General features: G+C 40.7%; 2 protein-coding genes across 4 annotated transcripts; one reads left to right on the forward strand and one right to left on the reverse strand.

Moving 5' to 3' along the window:
* Positions 1–581: 581 nt before the first annotated feature.
* On the reverse strand, positions 582–7,446 carry LOC141789854 (calcium release-activated calcium channel protein 1-like). Its single transcript, XM_074669339.1, has 2 exons — positions 7,126–7,446; positions 582–3,786 (listed from the first exon to the last, which is right to left on the reverse strand). The coding sequence occupies exons 1-2, from the start codon at positions 7,237–7,239 to the stop codon at positions 3,241–3,243; spliced, it is 660 nt and encodes a 219-aa protein (XP_074525440.1). The 5' UTR covers positions 7,240–7,446; the 3' UTR covers positions 582–3,240.
* A 2,652-nt stretch (positions 7,447–10,098) lies between these two features.
* Positions 10,099–20,157, forward strand: kdm2ba (lysine (K)-specific demethylase 2Ba). 3 transcript variants are annotated; one of them, XM_074670661.1, is made up of 10 exons: positions 10,099–10,262; positions 13,910–14,140; positions 14,268–14,411; positions 15,170–15,256; positions 15,628–15,906; positions 16,002–16,819; positions 16,997–17,160; positions 17,253–17,414; positions 17,505–17,723; positions 18,870–20,157. In XM_074670661.1, exons 1-10 carry the CDS (start codon positions 10,209–10,211, stop codon positions 19,049–19,051), a joined length of 2,340 nt encoding a protein of 779 aa, XP_074526762.1. In that variant the 5' UTR covers positions 10,099–10,208; the 3' UTR covers positions 19,052–20,157. The 3 variants fall into 3 exon arrangements, with proteins under 3 accessions (XP_074526762.1, XP_074526764.1, XP_074526763.1); XM_074670663.1 differs by having other exon boundaries at positions 15,637–15,906; XM_074670662.1 differs by having other exon boundaries at positions 13,913–14,140.
* The last annotated feature ends 796 nt before the right edge of the window (positions 20,158–20,953 follow it).

Raw genomic sequence — 20,953 nt, forward strand, 5'->3', positions numbered from 1 at the left:
ATAAAGTGATGGCTAACATTGAGACTGCTTCCCTGGTTACTGAGCCTGTGTAACATGGACGTGAAGATGCTGTCATGACAGATTTGATGACATTTTGCTCATCACTTTAAATATTCAAAGAACTTATAAATAGAGATCTTAAAGGTGGAGTTACTTTGGGGCCGTATGTAATTTGATGCCAACCGTCAGGCTTTAAGGAGGCTCCTACTGTGTTTACTGTATGGTGTAAGAATAGGCTTGTACTGGCAGTGCTCCACCAAAAACAGAAAAATAAAACGCAGCCAGCAGTTATAAACGGCACTAAAAGTGCAAGAAATGCCAAGCTGGGAGTATTTTTTGAGTTTGCTGGAATATACTGTATGTGCATACAAAGAGTAACTGATAGGAGACAATGCTCACACATTTCCTGTGTGGTTTTCCTTTAGACTTCATGTTTTTGACATATGGTTATACTTTGTTTACTGTTTTTACTAAGGGGAGCATAAAAACACCCAAATAATTAAACACTACAGTCAAACAATTTTTTTTTTTTATTCTCAAACCACAAAAAATAGGAAAAACAGCATTGTGCTCTGCCAACAACACATACAAGCAATACTTACAAAATGCTTTGAGTCGACAAAAGGACCAAATGAATAAATAAACCACAGAAAATGAACCACAGACACATTGCTTACTATGGGGATGTGTTAAAAGAAGTTTTTCTGTGAGCAGATAACATTAATAAAGCAAATTATTCAGCTCGTAGGTGACTTTGTATGAGAAAAAGCTTCAGGTAACATCAAAAACAGCACCTTGTGTAACTATGAGAACATTTCTGTAAAAAGTCTGTAACAGTCATGGCTCGTTGTTCTCTGTGACGTGTACCAGAGACACAACCGTCTGTCCAGGATCAGTGTGAGTTCAGTGGGCGCTGGTGTTCAACAGAAGCTGTAACATAACAATGACTCAGCACACTAATAATATTGCAATAAAAGACAGAGCATCACCTTCATAAAAGTACAGTTAGAAATGAATACCTGAATCACAGAAATGATACTATCTTTTGTGTTGTGGAAGATTTCACTTACACTGCTTAGGTTAAGCTACTGTAGGATGTTATGCTGTTACGACACAATGACATGAGGGAAAAACTGGCATTTTACTTCCCTCAATATGTGGTTGGTACCAATGTTAGCCAGGATCAAAAAGCTTAGCGGGTCAATGACAAACACATGCAGAACAACTCAGCAATGTGCCACAGGACGAGGACATCAAATTCCACTCTATAACAACTTCACACTTAAAAAATGTTTAACCGAAACAACATGTCAACATGCAATACAATATATGCAATAAGATATAAAACACATTTCCATGTGTGCATGCTTTGTTACAGCATGCTATCAGTGCTTCTTCAAAGCCAGTAACTGTTTATGCATTGCAGAGTAGTTGAATTGCAGGAGCACAGAGAAAAAGCAAAGTCCTTCTTTTCATTTATTTATTTATTTATTTTTTTTTTTTTTACTTCAGGCTGATTTTAGGAGAGGATGACTCTTCTGATGAAAGAAAACTGAGTCTTGAACCCAGAATCCTACAGCTAAGCTTTGATAACTGATTTACCCATCCTGTTCATAAATGTGCATTAAAAGATGCCCTCTAATTGCATTTAAATATTACTACATCTTTGAAACTTTTTATAAATGTGGTCTCTACTTAAAATATAAAAAAAAGTATAATTGCAATTGTAAAGAGGAAAGGGGGAAATGAAAGTAAACTTTGGAAATAAGCAAAGCCAATTAATGTACATCACATTTACGACATCAAAGATAACAAAAAATCACAAGAAAAATCAGTGCAATAAGTTTGAATCAATTTGTTTCTAAGCTTTAGATTTAAAACATGCATACAGTAAATCCTATGATTTCACGCTCAGATGGATCTTAGCTTGAATGTGAATATCTAGCTTTTTGACAAACGACTGGGTAGGCTCCACTTAAGCATTAATGTAAAGGCAGAGTCTTTCCTAGAAAATAAAATTTCAATTTTTACAGTAATTATCCTGCTCAATTGTCACTTCTGGGCCTCCGTACATGTGTGTGAGTGTTGGTGTCTGCCTCGAACCTCCTCCTCAGCCTGTATGCTGATGTGTTGGTTGGGTTAGGCCGTTTCTGGGCAGAAAGTAGATGTGTTTACATCCACCAATGACAGGACGCCCAGTTGCAAGTGATGATTAGCGAGTGGAAGAAGCTATCTCAAAAAAACAAAAACACAATCAAGGTAAGATTAAACCTTTTTCCTGACTGAGTGTGAAGACTGGCTCGACTTTAACTTGCTTTCGGTCACTTGGAGAGCAGTACTGGCTGAAGAGTGATGCAAATTGGCTTTCTACAAACCAAGTATGTGACAAATACCCATTATTAGCTTATGCTAACATACCAAGTCAGGTGCAGAGCTCTTGCGTCTCTCCCACGTAGAAAAGCGATGCCACAGGTGGTTACTGGGCTAGTGAGTGTGTTCACATAGTTATGGTTGGAGGCTGTAGGTGTGCGCTGCCGCTGGCACTGATCCAATGAGGTGGAGCCCAGTTTGAATTTGCGTTTACAAAAAAGTAATGAAAATTACTGCAGACCCTACCTTTAAAGCCAAACAACAAGAGAAAGGAAATCCCCCTCGGGATAGAATCAAGGTCACAGCTGATGTTACAACTGTGATGAGTTATGAACTGTACCTACATTACCAGAATACAACATGGGTTTGATGGCTTCATGAGCCAACATCCTAAAACTGAGCTCAACCTAGACTTAAACTATAGTTTAGTTAAGAATCTGTTCCTTCATTATTGGGCCTTTTCAGATGTGGACACCCACCTGTAATAAACTCATTTTGATTATTATTATTTTTTTTTAATCTTAGGTGAGTCTTCTTCTGCAAAACAATCTAGCCCAGGTATTCTAATTTTAAAAGCTCCCGAAACACATGTGCACCAGAGTAGAAGAAAACTGAATAGAGCCGTAGCATAAATTTTCCTCCAAGTCAACAGTTTTCCTGTTTTATAATAAAGCTCTTACTTAACGTTTCTGAACATGCAGGATCCAGACCTTGTTTGAAAACAGTAACACTTGACAAATAAAGCTTGCAGATCCAAAAGAAGCATCAAAGCCAAGTCCATAAACATAAAAAAAATAAAGCATATATGAGGGATTTCACAATAAGAGCCCTGCTGAATGTCCGCTGCAGTAATATTATCTCCAGCTCCAATCAGGGGAAATGGACGGCAGCCTTCAGGTCCTCGTTTTCGGCCCGGTGGTCCAGCTGATTCTGCAGCCGGATTACCTGCTCCAGCTCCCGGATCTGCCGGTCCGTTTTGTGGCTGACGAGCGTGCGGTAAAAGTGCACGGCAAACACTATGAAAACGATCCCAAACGGCACCATGATGCAGGTGGAGGCAATGGCGGCGGCCTCGCCGGAACTTATGGTGACATTTTTTTCTTCTATGCGTTTCAGGGGTAAAAACTTCACCCAGCACAGGAGCATCACCTCAGTCAGGAAGAGGAGGGTGCCGATGACTGTGGAGAAGGCCCATGCCAGCTCTATGTGGCGGTGCATGCGCTCGTGGGGAGATTCATTGACAGAGTTGAGGTTGTGGACGTTGCTGACGGCCTCCAGGTTAGGGAGAATGCAGGTGCTGATCATGAGGGCGAAGAGGTGGACGGCAACCAGAACTGTGGTGCAGGCACTGAAGGCTATCAGCAGCCCGGGAGGGTATGTGTAATCCCGCTCCAGCTGCACCTCCACCATGGCAACCTAGGAAATTAGAGAAGGAAAAAGTCAGCATCTGCAACCATCAGACTTCTTCATATATTTTGAAGCAACAGCTTTAGTACTTGCTCTTTAGGAGGCTCTTTGTCTTTGTTTGGGTCAAAATGATTCAATATACCACCACTGTTACTGAATGTGAGGCTAACTGACATTGTAAAGTGTACCTTACTCTTTTTTTTTTAAAACAATAAAGCTGTGAGAAGTTTTCACAGTTTTCTCCACATCAATGTCCTTCTGGTGGCAGCAAATACCAGTTCCCCATCTCTGCTCATCCTCCTGGACCTTACAGCTGCTTTTGACACAGCTGACCACAACATCCTCCTTCACCTTCCTAAAATAAACCATTGGACTGTCTGAAATTGCACATAGCTGGTTCACCTCATATGTCACTAACTGGACCGACCAGGTTGCCCTGGGCAAAACACGGTCACATCCATAACATCGCCTACGGTGTCCCTCAGGGCTCGGTGTTGGGCCCCACCCTCTTCACCATCTTTCTGCTCCCCCCTGGGTAAGCTTATCAGCAGGCATGGGATATCCTGCCATCACTATGCTGATGACACCCAGCTTTACATAAGGGCATGTCCCACTTCCTCTGCTCCTCTGCCTACATCCACACTAACCACCTACCTGGAGGAAATAGAGGCGTAGATGAAGCTCAACTTCCTCTAGCTGAACAGTTCCAAAACAAAAGCCATCCTAGTAGGCTCACCACATCAGCTCCACTCTTCCACTATCATTAGTACCACCCTCTCCAGCAAAGACATCCCCCTCTCCACATCTGTCACCAACTTGGGTATAAGAATCAACCAGCAACTAACCTTTGACATCCACATCATACAACTCTGTGAGACATCACTCTACCACCTCCTCCAGACTGGACGACTGTAATGCACCGCTCATTGGGATCTCCAGCAAGACCATACAGAGACTGCAGTGCTACCAGGACCAGTTAAGGGTCCACCAATACAAACAAATCACCCCCTTTCTGAAAACGCTTCACTGGCCCCCCACTCAGAATTGAGTACAAGGTCTCCTTCCTAACCCATCGATGCACTCACTGTCACGCCCCCTGGTACCACCAGGAACTCCCTTCCCTCCAGACCTCTTCATGCTCCCTGCATTTTGCATACAAAAACACACTCAAAACCTCCAGAACCAGGCTCAACATCATGGGTGACCGAGCCTTCTGCTGCAGCTCCAAGGCGGGCCCCATTGGCTGTAGATGCTTTTGCACTAAAGACCAATTTTTTTTCGAAAAGCTGTCAGCTAACTGTCGGTAAGTTCCCCTTTTTACTTTATTATTAGTAATATTAGTAGAAGTAGTAGTAGTAGTATTAGTAGTAGTAGTAGCAGAAGTGGTAGTAGAAGTACGTAGTATCAACACTGCTAATGAAACAGACCAGACTTAACACTTACGTCTCTTTATTACCTGCAAAAGTAGAGAATCAACAAGAAGAGCGACCTCTTCCATCGCAATTGTTTTGAACAGCTAGTTTTGCAACTTGCCGTCTCCACAAGTTTTCCAGTTGAAGTACCAGGATGTGTGAACTACCAAAACATGTTGGCATTTACATGCAGATTGTTCTTTTTAAGTTACTTGCAAAAACACTGAAGGAAAATGATCTAGAGCTATTGTCTTTAACTGTCACAATGAATGGTTGAAAATATCGCTGGTATGTATGTATTGATCTAATTTGAAAAGCCGTGACTTTCAAAATTTGTAGTACATCCTGCCAGTCATCAAAGAAAAATGGACAGACCTTCTGTATGATTAACTGCAAAGTCATCAGTATTGCATACATTTATTTTGTGTGTGAGTGCGTTCTCACTCAGCATGGTTACACATGTCCTGTTAAATGAAGGCCTTGGTTTAATGACCATGCTTTTACACCTGAATGATTCAATCATGTTTTTCTTATTTAACTTCACTTTATATTGCTATGGTGGTGTTAAACTGTGTTATTAAACATCACTATATACACATCCTGCCCAGCATGAAGTAGTCTTAAATTCTGACAGGAAGTTCAGTGACATTCACTATCTTTATTTGTCTGTGTACTGCACATCTGCATAGAGCGGAGCTATTTTTGTCCTCAGACTGGCTATTTTTGCATCACAGGGCTTAAAGTTTGGTTTCTGTTTGATGCTTGGTAATTAAATGTGTGTTTTTTTATTTTTATTTTTTAATTAAAATTGGTTTTCCTGATGTCAGTTTTAAAATGTTGGGATATTTGGCTCAACACAAAGGCATATGACAATCAAATTTTGATTCAGAGGAGTTTCTCTTTTACTACAGTCTATTAGATTCTAATGAAGTCAGCATTCAGTGTCAACACTTAGGACAAGATCGTTTGGACATTAAAGAGAGAAAGTACAATGCTTTTTAACATTTTAAACACAGATATAAAGTAACACTGCTAAATGCTCATGCTAAATGTGTGTACATTTCCACCAGGAGACTGCTCAAAGCAATATGTTCTTCAAACAGCGTGAGATCTTCACAAGACTTTCTGAGGAGATCTCATAAGGATCTCCAAACCACATTAGAGGGGAGGACCTCAAACACCAAGGTCTGCTCCTGAAGGCTGGCCAACCAAAGGGACGTGGGTTTGTGGAGCGGGGATTCTTAAAGAGACAGCAACCAAGATAAAGTGTTTCAAAGGCTTAAGGATTTTCTGAAACACCACACATTTTAACCATCTTGGTTCTTACACATTGTTTTAACAGGGTAATCATTGAGGTGGCATTTAAAACAGCAATGGTCAAAATAAAAATGCACTGTGGTCAAAAGTTTTCAGACCATGATTTGTAAAAGGAGCACTGCAACTATCTATATTAAAGGTTTGATGAAAGTTAAAATTGGGGAAATTAAGTTCTGTTGCAACAGTGCTGCTGTTGTGTGGTGTATTGGTTGAAAAGAAAAGTAAACTCGGGATTTCAAAAAGGTATGAAGTCAGTCTCTGTTTGAGTCACCTGTTAATCTGTTATAAACACACCGCTGTGAAGTCAGATTGTTCTTGAGCGGAATCACTCACGCAGGATTTTTTTCTCTCTGTGTATTCTTGTTTGTTGGTGTGACCTTTGACGCACCCGGTTCATCGCACCGCCCTTGCGGAAACCAAGCTGTTGTTGGTGTTAAAATACATTCATATGATCGTATGCAGGCTTTAAAGGTGTTAGGATCGCAGCGGCTCCAGTTTTAAGAAAGGTGCGTCACGTATCTGCGGTTCGTGCCCACGGCCTATACTGATCTGTGTTTGCATTCATGCGGTAAAACAATGAGATCACCGTAAGAGGAAACAGAGCTAAACTTTCACTTACCATCGCGAATCCAGACAATAGAGCAGAAGTCCGACTGGTGGCTTTTAGTTTAGCACGACTCAGGTAGAGTTTCCTCCACGACAGCGCCTGCATGGAGTGCTCGTTTAAACTCATCACGAAAGTTGATCCAAGTCACTCCAGTAGATTTTTTTTTTCACGCTAAAGAGTTTTTAAAAGTTATGAATCTTTTGGATCCAAAAGTTCGTATTCGGTGAAACAAACCAGAAAAATGTTCGCAGCAGGTTAACTTCCGCTGGGATCCAATATTTAACAAAACTGGCTGAAGACTATCTGTCAAAACTTTTCTACAACAGCTGACTGTCAGAGTCAGTCAGTCAGGAAACACCACATACCCACAATCCAATGCTCTGTACGGTCGCTGCGGCAGGTCCCCTCCTGGTGGCAGTAGAGGACCACTCCGAATAGAGCTAATGGATGTTTTGAATGACTTTCAATTTATGTGCACCTGTTATTGGCTTCTGAGTCATTCCACTGGAAAAAGAAAAAAAAATATGCAAGGGAATTTTTTCAATCTGAAAATTAGGGCAAGTGTAAGGATTGTCAAACTGATTACAAAAAAAGTGATAGTTAATGATTTTGACTATACTTTTTTTTCTCTCTTTCTTCTTCTTTTTTTCCCCCTTGTCTGCATTATCTTTACAGCTGAGCACTGTGTCCAGTGGCAGCGTTGGAAAGACTAATGCATTTTTTTCCTAGCAGTGAGAGATATGTGAATATGATTCACTGCTATAGTGACCATCACCAGCCCTCCTGTAGGCTACTCCATCATGTAATTTTTGACTATACTTAAATATAACATGACTAGCATGCATATTTATTTCAAAATGTCATATGTAGTTGACCTGGCTGTGACATGGTTCGACAGTCAACCCTTTTACCTGCTATTACCCGATACACATGTATGCATAAAGGCTGTTTGCATTAAAAAATGTTTGTAAATATTTGTTAAGTCCTCAGACACATTTTTTCTTTTTTTAATAAAATGTTTCCCCCTTAGGATTCTTTAGAGCCTGGTGTAAAAAAAATAAAATAAATGAAAAAATAAATAAAATAAATAATAATAATAATAATAATAATTCGATGAATAAATAATAATAACAAAAATTAGGGTTAAAGTTAAAAAAAAAATCAATGAATATCACTCCCTTTCTGTAGAAGCCATAAAAGCATGTGCAAAATTTTGATTTATTATTTTTTGTGATTTTGACAAGACTGACAGAAAATCTGGGGCAAGAGCACCGCTGAAGTTCTGCAATCCTTTGAAAGGTCTTAAGGACCATGTTTGATCTTAACACGAAAATTTGCAACAGGTTAGTGACTGAATCTACCCGAGAATAATGACCCCTAGCATAAAACTGCAAAATTAATTAGATTTTAAAAAGATTAGGATATTGAAAGGAATTCATTTGGACTTGTAGCTGGTATCAAATTTAAATGAGCACATGTGTCACACAAATCTTTATGTATTTTTTCCAGTTTTACTTTTATTTATTCTAAGTATTTTTTCCTAAATCAATAAAATATAAGTAAATACAGGGTATAAATGACGAGAAATGATAGCAAGACACACTAAGGCTGGTTAAAACTAGGCCTCTGTTTTATAACTACAAGTATTTACATTATCATACAAATATCTTGTTGCACATCACATTGGCCTATGTGTGGAGCCTGCAATATTGACTGCCATTTAGTTCTGGCTAGCTTTAATAGCGCTCTTTTTTATGTTGGTACACAACCAAACTCTGCTGGCCCTGTTATACAAAGAAAAGAAAATAACAACAGGAAAAAAAATGTTTTTAAAAAGCACAACACTGTTTACCCAAACAGTGTACCTTGGGCAGATTCTGACTACCACTGGATGATGCTAGTGTAGGATATTTTCAACCCTCTAGTGGCTTCATGATAATGAGTCATTCTTACATCATCATTATTATATCATAGGCACTGAGTAAGCCAGTGACATTTTTATTGTTTTATTACAAGCACATTGGCTATAAAACAAAATCTAGAGGTGAATGTGCTTACTCTTTTGCCCCTCCCATCTAATTTCTAGAGACTGGTGGCTATCTATAAACAATAACAACATGAACGATACTACAGGGTTTGAGGGATGATATTAACTAGTGTTTATATCTGATTCTGCCCACTGATAATGCCTGTAACTGTTTGACAGCAGACACTTATTTAGATATTGCAATTTTCCCCCTGCAGACTGAGGCAATTGACCTAAAAGCAGACATTTTTATGGCTGAACCAATCTATGGAAGCCCTGAGCTGACAAATATTCATTAAGTTAATGTATGCTACTCTGATTACCCATGATAATGTGGAGTGCTAATGTTTATTGCTGTGTTAGGATATATATATTGAGATAAGAATACGGATAAATTGAGATCTTGAAAAAACAGTTATACTACAGAACAGAATAGGCATTATTTGTTTAGTTATGGAATCTGTATGACAGTTGACAATGAGCTCCCTTGTCCAAACTCAGCAACGCGAAGTAATAAAAACTCAAAGGTGTGTGGCGGTAGAATCGGACTTCGATGAGGATAAGGATTTAGTATTAAACCACCAAAGAACCCATGCTGTCACTCGCTGCAGGATAAAAGAAGATAAAAAGACTGCAAAGACGGAAGCGTGTCGGAGTGAACTATCTTGTTTAACCTGCTTCTCTTGATATCCTGTTAGCATCGGTGCTGCTTCACGATACTCGTTAAGTTCCCTTTCAACGGATGTCAATTGCCTTCTGATAGTTTAGTTTTGACACAACCCCTGTATTTAACAGAATAATTGATATTGAAAGTTATTTACTACTTTTTACGTAGCCTCACGTCTGTCAAATCACTCGTTCATTAGCCAAAAGAATACTGCGGGAGACTGTAATAATGTGTCCTTTGATTTTTCCCATGTGTTCTGAACGCATCATGATGAACATTGCTAGCAGCTGCCTGTTTCGGTGTGATGAGGAGGAGGGGGGAGTGAGCGGAGCTGAGCTGGAGGAGCCTTGTTCAGCCATGTTAGTTTTCTCTGCTGTTCACAAACGATGAGAGAGAGGAGCCATGGCCTTGTCACTGAGCGGCGACGATGAGGAATATGATTCAGAGTCTGAGCAGGTCAGAGACCCTTCCTTTTATTACATGACCTCTATGTAATCGTGTGTAGTTTAAATGCCTAAGTGTACAGTCGGATTTGAGGCTTTGTGAGCGGAGTGCTGTTTTTCTTCAGCTGCTTCGGGATACCTTCGGGTTTTTAGCCGCTCTTCTTCTGTTCTGTGGTCGAGCTAAATGAAGAGTAGTTTTTCAGAAAACCTTCTCCTTTGGTTTATAAGGTTAGATAAACTACCACGTTTAAAAAAAAATGCTCAATACACAGAGTTAAACTGAGGACTTGAACTGCTTACAAGTATTGATACCCTGCTGACTGTACAAACACCGTGTACTCTCCACCTTGGACATCTTTCACGTCCCCACACCTGACCTAGTTTGTAAAGACAACATTTTATTACATAACACTTTTAGTAATAGTTCATAAAAGTGGCAGAGACGTTGACGTCCTCTGATTTTAGACAGTTCACGTCGGTAAAAGCTGTGATTTACACATGTACCCGTAACGTGCCACATGTCCTCTGAAAATAGTTTTCCCGTGATTAATTTCCTCTCACTTCCTATACATTTCCTCTCCAGTCTTTGCCTTTAATAAAAATGTAAAAGCAATTGTTATTAGACTGGGACAGAGCTGAGGAGGGGGATGGGGAGAAGGAACAATGAAGGGGCCCTACTTCTGTAGCTTGGCTGTCCAGTTGGTCCCAAACTGACCTCTCAACCCCCCTCAGCAAAATAGTGTTTACTCCCACTGTAGGGGTGATTTTTGTTCTTACTGTTTCTTTAAGACAAGTTATGATTTGTGGCTTCAAAGCTTTCTAACAAGGCTTAAGGAATATTGCACAACTCTCAGTTGGACATATGAGAAGTGCTGACATAAGAGCCCGCTCCTTGTTCTTACACAATATTTACACCAACAACACCCTGGGACAGCTCATAGGAAGAGGTATTTTGACCCCTTCTGTTGTGACACAATATTGTAGCTCATTATTTATGACGTGGAGGAACACTTCACATGTGCAGCTATTGATGAGCCTTGTGACTTTTTTTTTTTCCTCCCACTGAAATCCAGGCTGAAGCTGAGTCAGGGGACTGCTCTCAGAAGAATATAGGCCATGTTTTTGTTCACAGGCCTCAGCAACCAATCCCAAATTCCTGACATATTACTGCACAGAGTTACAGTAAAAGAGGGTCAGCTGATGTCTGCTCCTGTGGTTTGTTCTTAGCCACAGATCTGTTTGTTCCCATCGGAGGGATAAAGGAGGTAGAGGTGTGTCACTTTTCTTTTTTTGGTGACCAAAACTTTTATTTAACCTCAGTTGTACCAGGAGTATTCAACTTTAGATACATGTTCTCTTTCAGGATGGCATCACGGAAACAGACTGTAACAAAAATAAATTACATGGACCAGAAACTACACTATGGATGTAGCTCAGGCCAAAAATAGAGGCAGAAAAACATTGATTGTGCAGTATAATTAAAACTGTTGTGTCCAAGCAGCTGAGAGGAGAGTCAAAAAAATGTGCAATGTTGACAGACCCAGTCACCCCTGCAGCAGCCGCAGACCTTTCCTTGATGTCCCACTCATATTTTCACACCACTCAGATGGATTTATGGAAAGCTGACAGGGAGCCCAGATTAAAGCCGGTCTTGACTGAATCCCCCAGCAGGCAAATCAGGAATAATGAAATGAAATGTTAATAATCTGCAGAGATAGTTCTGTTTTTATTGCACAGATCTGGTCTGGGTTATATCATCATTCAGTCTTTATAGTAGTCAGGATTTAATCTGTTTGTGTAGATGTTGGACCTGCACTCAGCACCCCAGTGTTGTTATCCAGTCATTATATAAACACCAGTTGAATGAATGCTATGAAGCTGTGATTAGTAACAGAACAAACAACAAGAAAAAGTGCTCCCAGCCTCCCACTTCATCATAACCTCCTCATGTGAGCCTATTTTTAAACGGCTCCTGCTCTCCTCTATTCAAACTGTTGCCACCAGCGATGGTGATCGTGTTTCCAAGGTAACCCTCTCCTGAATCGGAATGATGCTCGATGATTTGTCTTATTTTTCCCCATTGCGTCGCGGTCCTGCCATGGCAACAGGGAAGAGGCTAAAAATAAATGTGTGAGAATAAAAAGGGGAAAATTGAAAAATGTAGGACCTGAGGTTTTGAGCTGTGGGTGTGTGTGCCAAGCCTTCACAAATATGCAAATAAGTTAAATAGCCATTAGTTATCTTCTATGGGCTCCTGTGAGTCACATAGAGAGTGTGTGTGGAGAGGAAGGTGAAGCTGTGGAGTTAAACGCTGATTATATAAACGTGTGGGATGAGCAGAGAACTCCTCCAGCTGTCAAATTGGAAAATATTTTAGCAATTTTTTCTTCAAATGCATCCCCAGCTGGTCTGTTTTGGTCATCCATCAAGCGTCTAAATGTGATGTTCAGCAGATATTATCTATTTGAGATAGGGATGCACGATATTGGATTTTTGCCGATATCCTATATCCCGATATATGGAAACCCCTTTTGGCCGATACCAATACCGATAATCACAAGTTTGTTTGTTTTTTTCACTGTAAAGAAAGCTAAGTCTATCCTGTACTGGAATTTATATGTTACTCTTATTGTGACGGTCTTATTTGTTTAAGAAACACACATAAAACAAGACAAAAAAAACATTTGATTTTACCATAAATAAGAAATGTATTATTTTTTCAAACTCAAGACATTCAGTATTGAAATACAGAAAAATAATTTCTTTAGATCACATGAACTTTAAATGTACAATGCATTTTTAAACATAACCAAGTTGCATTTTATTATTTTAGAGCTACTGTAACAACCTGGTGACAGACACAGAGCTCTGCAGTGCAAATAAATGAAGTGCTACATTTTATTTAAGGAGCTTGTTTTTCAGATAGAAAATAATAATAATCCTAACTGAATAGCACCTTATCGGCTGTGCATATCGCCAGAAATTTTCATATCTGCAGATACTGATAAACGTGTTTTTAAGCTTTTATCAGCCGATACCGACATTGTGCCGATAATATCGTGCATCCCTACTTTCAGAGACCACTTGTGATTTTTAGACTGTGTGTAGGTGCCTCAGTGTGCTCAGAAAAACAATATCTGACTGTTTTCCAATTCTACATAGTTTCCTCTCAATGAGGAATAATGAATGAGAGGGAAGTAGTCTCAGTTTTAGGAATCTTTAGAAAAAGTTGCCCAAGAAGTTAATGTAAAGGAAGTCACGAGATCTGTTTTTGATGGATAAGATGATAAGATTATCTCTCTTAAAGGCAGAGTTTCTGTTTATTTAATAAGCCGTGTAGAGGAAGAGTTTTTATTTTATGTATCATTCCAATCCCTGACAGCCCACGCAGAAGAGACAGAATGTAAGAAAACAATTACAACTCGACTTTCTAGATAGTCTTGCCGCAGCAGGAACAGCCTGTTATGACTAAAGCAACCAGATGAATCATCAGATTTTTGTGTTCCTGCAACAAACCAGGCATGGCTTTGATAACTGTCCAGATAAACACGCCAAAAGAAATCACTCCCATCTTTTGTGTTTCTCCAGCTGTTCGGCTGAAAACTCCTCACATTTGTTCAATTTAAATTTTCTGACTCTTCTCTTCTATTTGTCTCTCAGCAGCGGGCGGCCAACCGGCCCAAGCCCCCAAAGGTGGCAGGGACAACATCTGCCGTTAAGCTGCCGTCCAACCGCAGCTCGTCCGGAGCGAGGCGCAGGAGGACACGCTGCAGGAAATGTGAAGCATGTCTGCGGACTGAGTGTGGAGAGTGTCACTTCTGCAAAGACATGAAGAAGTTTGGGGGACCTGGGCGCATGAAGCAGTCCTGCATTATGAGGCAGTGCATTGCGGTACGTCAAAACTTTTGCATAATTATTCTAAACAAATAGAAAATCATTTCCCACAAAAGGAAATGAATAAAATTCTCTGTTTAGATAAATGTGTTTATTCCTGTTTGTTCCTTTCCTTTGAATCCAGCCTGTTCTGCCTCACACGGCGGTGTGTGTGGTATGCAAAGAGGCAGGGAAAGAAGACACACTGGAGGAAGAAAATGACAAGTTCAACTTCATGCTGATGGAGTGCTCCATCTGCAACGAGATCGTCCATCCCAACTGTCTCAAGGTAAAGAGATACAGAGCAGGGAACAGATGAACAACTCCACCTCAGTCGAGTCATTCACACGCTGACTCATCTGTGTTAGTGCCAGGAATCCCAGCTCAGCCTGTCATAATGTGAGTGAGTCAGACTCTTGGACTGTTGTCACTGGAGATAATTGGAGGTGGATCTGGCATTGTTTATTTCACAGCGGGCACACTCATCATTCTGGAGGTTTTATCGCTAATGTCTGACATCATCCTGTTTTTCGAGGATTTGACTCCCACCTCTTACTTGAAAGTGCAAACGATAGTGAGATAAAAACACAAACGGTTGAGTTAATCGGCTCAGAGGACGGGAGATAGGAGAGCTAAAAGTGAGTCGTGAAGGGAAATCAAAACAGAATGCAAAACGGCACACACCCTGTTTGTAATTGTGTCAGAAACACAAGGGACGGCTGCTGGCAGAGGCTTGGTCAAACCAGTTCCTCAGACAAACGACATCTTTGTATTTTGCATACAACTTACAGTATTTGTCAATGTCACACATGAAATACAACCGTGTGGACACAACAGTCGCTGAGAAGTGCGGATTCAACATCCTCCACACATCAGGAACTCTGCTTCCTATTTCTGTTGAATGTCTGAAGCAAGAGTCAGCTCACAGCTGAGGTTTGACTCTGCTGCCCTGCCCGATCGTCACTCTCACTTCTCACGCCTGGTTTGTTCAACCTCAACCTGTGAGCTTCTCATTGACTGAAGATTCTTCTTCTTATTGTTCATCAGGTGAGCGACGCCTCAGGTGTGGTGAACGACGAGCTGCCAAACTGCTGGGAATGTCCTAAATGTAACCACGCTGGGAAAAGTGGAAAAGTGAGTACAAATATGTGTGAGTCAGAGGATTTAGATTATGTAATGGATTGCTGAGTGTGTGCTGGACGCACTTTCACTGGAACAACAACTGTGACCTAAGAATCTTAAGATTGGCTGAGTTTTTGTATCATTCATAGCTGTACTCTTCCTAGTTTCTGTGTTTACACTTCACTTTGTCATTTCCTGTTTATACTTATTAAGGGTATGAATGTTTCTCACATGTGACAGAAACAGGAAACCACTCACACACTTCATGTTTGGTCTCAGTGCTGATGTTTTTATTTCACCTCAGCTACACTTGCTCTGCAGCTTCTCTGACCCTCACCGTAGGCTAAAGGTATAAAGTTGTCTCCCAATTTTTGCCCCCTCTGGTATTGAAGCAAAAAAGGGGCCCCGGGTTCAAGTACGCCTCCAACCTCCCAGGCTCTCTGCTGAGGGAGCAGAAGCCTGTGAAGGAGGAAGGGGACGCTGCTAAGAGGAGGCCGGACAGAGACGAAACGCCCAGGTTCAGACCGGAGGACTCTCTGCACAGACAGCCTCCTCTGCTCTCGCCCTGCGGCCTGCCACGACCACGACCAGAGGACAAACTGAGGAAGAAGAGGAAGCTGTTTGATGATGATGAGGAAGAGGATCTGGCTGTGAGGAAGAGGGTTAGTAGCATTTCATGAGTGGTGTTTTATTAGCAAGCTTTTTGTTTGGTAAAAGTAGCCTCCCTGTTGATAACTCAAATAATGTCTTTCTGCAGGAAAGGTCAGATGATCCTTATTTCTCTAAATTTCTGCACCAAATCAAGAAAGAGAAGGATGACGACGACGCATATGGGGAGGAGAATGAACGAGGAAGAGAGCCTCACTTCAGGCTCGGTGTAGAGAGGCGAGGGCGTTTTGGAGACCCTGGAGAAGAAGGGGACGAGAAGGATTTGAAGAGTGAACTTTTGAATCCGTGTATCAAAACGCCCGTTGGAGATAGCGACCAGTCTCACTGCAGCTCGCCTCAGGCCGGCCCCAGCAGCGAGGGTGGAAGTGAAACCCAGGAAAAAGGTCCACGCCCAAAAGCACGACGTAAGCGTCGCTTACCAAACAGAGAACTGAGCCGAGAGTTGAGCAAAGCACTGAACCAGGAGATCCAGAAGACGGAGGACTGCCTGGCTAATGAGAACCGGCAGCCCCTCAAGGTAGAGCCTGAGTCAGAAAACGAGGAACCCAAGAGGCTGTTCCGCAACGGCAACGAGCTCGGGGATCAGAGGTCCCACCTGAAGACCAAAGAGATGAACGGGACACCTTGGGAGCTACGCCACTTCTACCCGAGCCAGATCACTCCTCTGGGCTTCAACAGGAGCACCCCAACCAACCGGCCACCGCCCCCACACTCCCCACCCAAATGTGTCCAAATGGAGCGGCACGTCATCCGGCCCCCTCCTATAAGCCCGCCCCCTGACAGACTGCCACTTAAAGACGGTAAAACACACGTCATTCAGCGGGAGGTCTGGATGAAGATCTTTGGGAACCTCACACACCAGGAGCTGTGTGTCTGCATGAGGGTGTGCAAGACCTGGAATAGATGGTAAATCCAAAAACAGCACATTTACACTCTTTCAAGTTGTTTCAAGTTGAAAGATATGTATTTTAAAAGAAATAATTTAGATTTTCCTTTTTATATGTAAAGAGGAAACATTTGAGGTGTTGTGGTCTGCTTTGCTCCATGGTGTAACACAATCTTCTCCCTCTCTGCGACGTCTAGGTGTTGTGATAAGAGACTTTGGACGAAGATCGATCTGAGCCGCTGCACATCCATCACACCACTTATGCTAAGCGGGATTATCCGCCGGCAGCCAGTTTCCCTGGATCTCAGTTGGACAAACATTTCCAAGAAACAATTAAGCTGGCTCATTAATAGATTACCAGGTGATGAAGAGTGCTTCCTGAACTGTGAACACCTGTGGTTTCCAGGTCCTTTGTTGTGTATCAGGATTTTAAAACGCTGCTGTGTCCCTCAGGTCTGCGAAAGCTAAAGTTATCTGGATGCTCCTGGGCTGCTGTTTCAGCGCTTTGCACGTCCAGCTGTCCTCTGCTGCGTACCCTGGACGTCCAGTGGGTGGAGGGACTCAAAGACGCACAGATGAGGGACCTCCTCTCGCCCCCCACAGACAACAGACCAGGTCAGGCTCCTCTGCCAAAATCCATCAATCCACTGTGGCAGAAATGATAAATAAACTGATTGTTGATGTTCTCAATCAACCTACCATTAGGTCAACTGGATAACCGCTGCAAGTTACGGAACGTTGAGGACTTGCGGCTGGCCGGGCTCGACATCACTGACACGTCTTTACGCCTCATCAGTCGCCAGATGCCTCGTCTGACCAGTTTGGACCTGAGCTACTGCAACCACATCAACGACCAGTCAGTCAACCTGCTGACAGCAGCTGGGACCACTACCAGAGACTCGCTGACAGACATCAACCTGTCAGGTGAGCATGGGGAACCTCGGTGTAAAAATCCATGCAGCCTGCATGAGATGATGGTTGGAACCTGTGGAAAAAATTAATAAAAGAGAAGAAGGCAAAAACATGACAAAACAAATGAAGATGAGCTGTCAGACTAATGTGCATGACAGTCCTTCGATCAAAAGAAAAATAAGATACTGAACTAGAGCTGAAACGATTCCTCGAATGATTTGAGGTACTCGATTACAAAAAAATACTTGAGTAATTTTCTCCGCCTCGAGGAATCGTTTAATTTTAAGAAAGATCAAAGAGTGGTATTTCAAATAGAGCTGAGGCCATATTAAGAGAGTTTTCAGACCCCTCAAGCTACCTCTTATACATAATAGCAACTAGCAACAAATCTAGCTTCTTTTCTGGAGTTTGGAGACTAATGGGTCGGATGGGTCCGATTACTCGATTAATCGATGGGAATTTCAGTAGAATACTCGAATACTAAAATATTCGATAGCGGCAGCCCTATACTGAAGTGTTGTTCAGAAGATCAGGACCCTTAAATCTAAGCACATGTGACTAAATTCAGTTAAATTTAGCTGTTCTTTTATGTTTACCTCCAAAAAGCTACTCTTAAATTACTGCCAAAGGCAATAATTAACCTCTATTTCTTCTGCTTTTTGTTCCTCTGGAGGGCAGCCAGAAGAGGCACTGGGAGTGGGATGAATAAGATCTTGGAGAGTCATGTGTGTTCATGAACATACCTTCAGTTTGTGCATTCTCACATTGTTTAAGCTGCAGGGGCACCTATGCAGCAGAGGCGGTAAATGTTTGAGTGTTCCAAAATAAGATCAAACTAAATCCAAACAAATGAGTTTGTTTTCCTGCTCGCCCTTCTTGAGTTGAATAAATTTGTTTAGTCAATTTCCATTATTGTAAATAAGTTGTAAATGAGCTGCCAAGTAGAGCTTATTTCGGACATGTGGTGCAATAATGTGAGATGTTGTTTTTGTTATATAATTGTACTTGTTCTAGCCTGCACACACACTTTGAGATCTTATCTTCCAAACACTGTGTATTCACAAAAAGAGGAGGAAACAAAATAGTTTTCCTACATTTCCTTTTTTTTTTTTTTTTTACATTTTGTGACTTATTCTTATTTTTTCCTGTGTCTTTCAGTGTGTAACCGGGTGACGGATCATTCCCTGAACTTTTTTAAACGCTGTGGAAGCATCTGTCTGATCGATCTGCGCTTCTGTAAGCAGGTGACCAAAACGGCCTGTGAGAGGTTCATCGCAGAGATGTCCGTGAGCGTGCCGTTCAACCTGAAAGAGGAAAAACTGCTGCAGAAGTCAAGCTAGTTTCTTACAGGAATGTTACTGGCAGACCCTCTTTGCACTTCATGGAACTTTCTTTTAATTTTATTATTTTAATTCCTGTGAAAAGCCTCTGAATTGATGTCACGGTAAACAAACTGAAATGAGGGACAGATTTCTGGATGAGGATCTCAGACAGTCTCTGTTGGACCTCTACAGTGAACACGTCATGCATGTACCTGTGTTATCTTCTTTTTTGTACCTGACTGTTGGGTTGTTTGTTTTTATTCTTTAAATATTTGAAAGCAGTATTTTTATACAAGCATCATTTCACACGTTTACAGTTTCTCAGGAGCAAAGTATCTGTGAGAGGCTGTACAGCACTGTTCTCTTTCTCAGCTTGCCTTCATCAATGTGCCAAAATTTGACATTCATACCTGACCACCAGACAAAAAAAGACACTTATGGTCATAAATATTTTGCTAATTAATATAAATACTTTCTAGATATTTAGAACGTATTTATTTAACGATTAAACAGCAGGAGAAGTTTCAGATTCCTGTTGTATCCTCATTTTTTCACTTACTGTAGAACTTTTTCGGATCATTGTTGTGTTTCACAGGGTTTTCGCCTCCATTTCAACATTAATTTATTGACTTTCTTTTTATAACAGTTTGTATTTATTCACTTATTCTGCAACATGACGGTTATGTCTTGGAGCTGAGTTAAAAACTGATAGCAAATAATTTATCTCAGTGGATCCACTTGTTGAGGTTTATCTCCTTAAAGCCAGTGACAGGAAGTGAGACATAGATAATGTGTCCACAACTTACCTTACACTGTCTCACTCTTATTAAATACAAGTTTATAAAGCATCAAAGTGACAGACTTATGCAAGTAACAAAGTTGCATATTTTGATGAATAACTCCATTACAGTAGGTGTTGTGTGTGTATTTTGGGGTGCGTTGTGTTGTAATCTGTCACCTCAGGTGAATGTGACAATGTTTATATTTGTAAATGCAAAAACAAAGTGCTAATATGCATTAAAAGAATTTCATTTGTACCGTCACTTTCTCAGGCTTTCATTGCCAATATATTAAAGAATGAAAGAATGAATGCTCTATTTCAAACAGGTCAGAAAAGTGAGTTTGTGTGATCGCTTGAACCTGTGTTATGAATTATTCTTATGGCTCTTTTCTGCAGTAAAGACAGGGGTTGTGTTGCACATTTGTAACCATTTCCCCATACCTCTGCACATTTGGTGTTGAGTTAACGCTATTTTACAGTATGATAAAAGAAACTTAAGGTTGTAATTAAACACAGCGTTGCAAATGACATAAACACAATTCTGTCTTAACTCAAATATGACAAACATTAATGAGGCTTGAGTTTTGATTCTTGATTCAGCCGACTTTCATATTAAACATTATCCTCTCCACATTAAGATAGGATGCCAAGAGGCATGACCGAGTGTCAGTGTTAGACAGTTAGGCTATTTAGCTAAATGGTTCACATAGCTCAGGGGTCTGCAACCTGTGGCTCTGGAGCCTCATGCGGCTCTTTGACTCCTTTGCAGTGGCTCCTTGTAGCTTAAAAAATATGATTAAAATAAAGTGTTTTTGTTTTTCTTATAGAGGGCATTGATAATTAAAGACATCGACACTAAATAAAATCATGGGTTAACATTTTGTTATACGAAATATGCATCATTCTGTCAATAAAGCTTTACATTTTTTGAGATCTTTACAATTTTTTGACATTTTTTTAAACAAAAAGTTTTGAGATTTATCAAAAAAATTTAAACCTTTTTGAATTTCTAAAATTTTGCTAATTATTTTTTTTGCAAAATATTTCTTTTTTGGGAATTCAAAAAATGTGGAAATTTTTCAAATTTCAAAATTTGTGAATTTTTTTGACTTTTTCTCACTTTTGCAATTTTGCAAAAA

This window comes from Halichoeres trimaculatus, unplaced genomic scaffold (assembly GCF_033239565.1).
Source record: "Halichoeres trimaculatus isolate MK-OKI-2021-1 unplaced genomic scaffold, fHalTri1.1 fHalTri1_scaffold_5, whole genome shotgun sequence".
Classification (NCBI taxonomy): Eukaryota; Metazoa; Chordata; class Actinopteri; order Labriformes; family Labridae; genus Halichoeres; species Halichoeres trimaculatus.

Coding starts and splice junctions, on each gene's coding strand:
- LOC141789854 (XM_074669339.1), bottom strand. CDS start 7,239: ATGAGTTTAAACGAGCACTCCATGCAGGCGCTGTCGTGGAGGAAACTC. Junction 3,787..7,125: donor TATTGTCTGGATTCGCGATG/GTAAGTGAAAGT, acceptor CTAATTTCCTAG/GTTGCCATGGTGGAGGTGCA.
- kdm2ba (XM_074670661.1), top strand. CDS start 10,209: ATGGCCTTGTCACTGAGCGGCGACGATGAGGAATATGATTCAGAGTCT. Junction 16,820..16,996: donor TGCAAGACCTGGAATAGATG/GTAAATCCAAAA, acceptor TGCGACGTCTAG/GTGTTGTGATAAGAGACTTT. Junction 17,161..17,252: donor GCTCATTAATAGATTACCAG/GTGATGAAGAGT, acceptor TGTGTCCCTCAG/GTCTGCGAAAGCTAAAGTTA.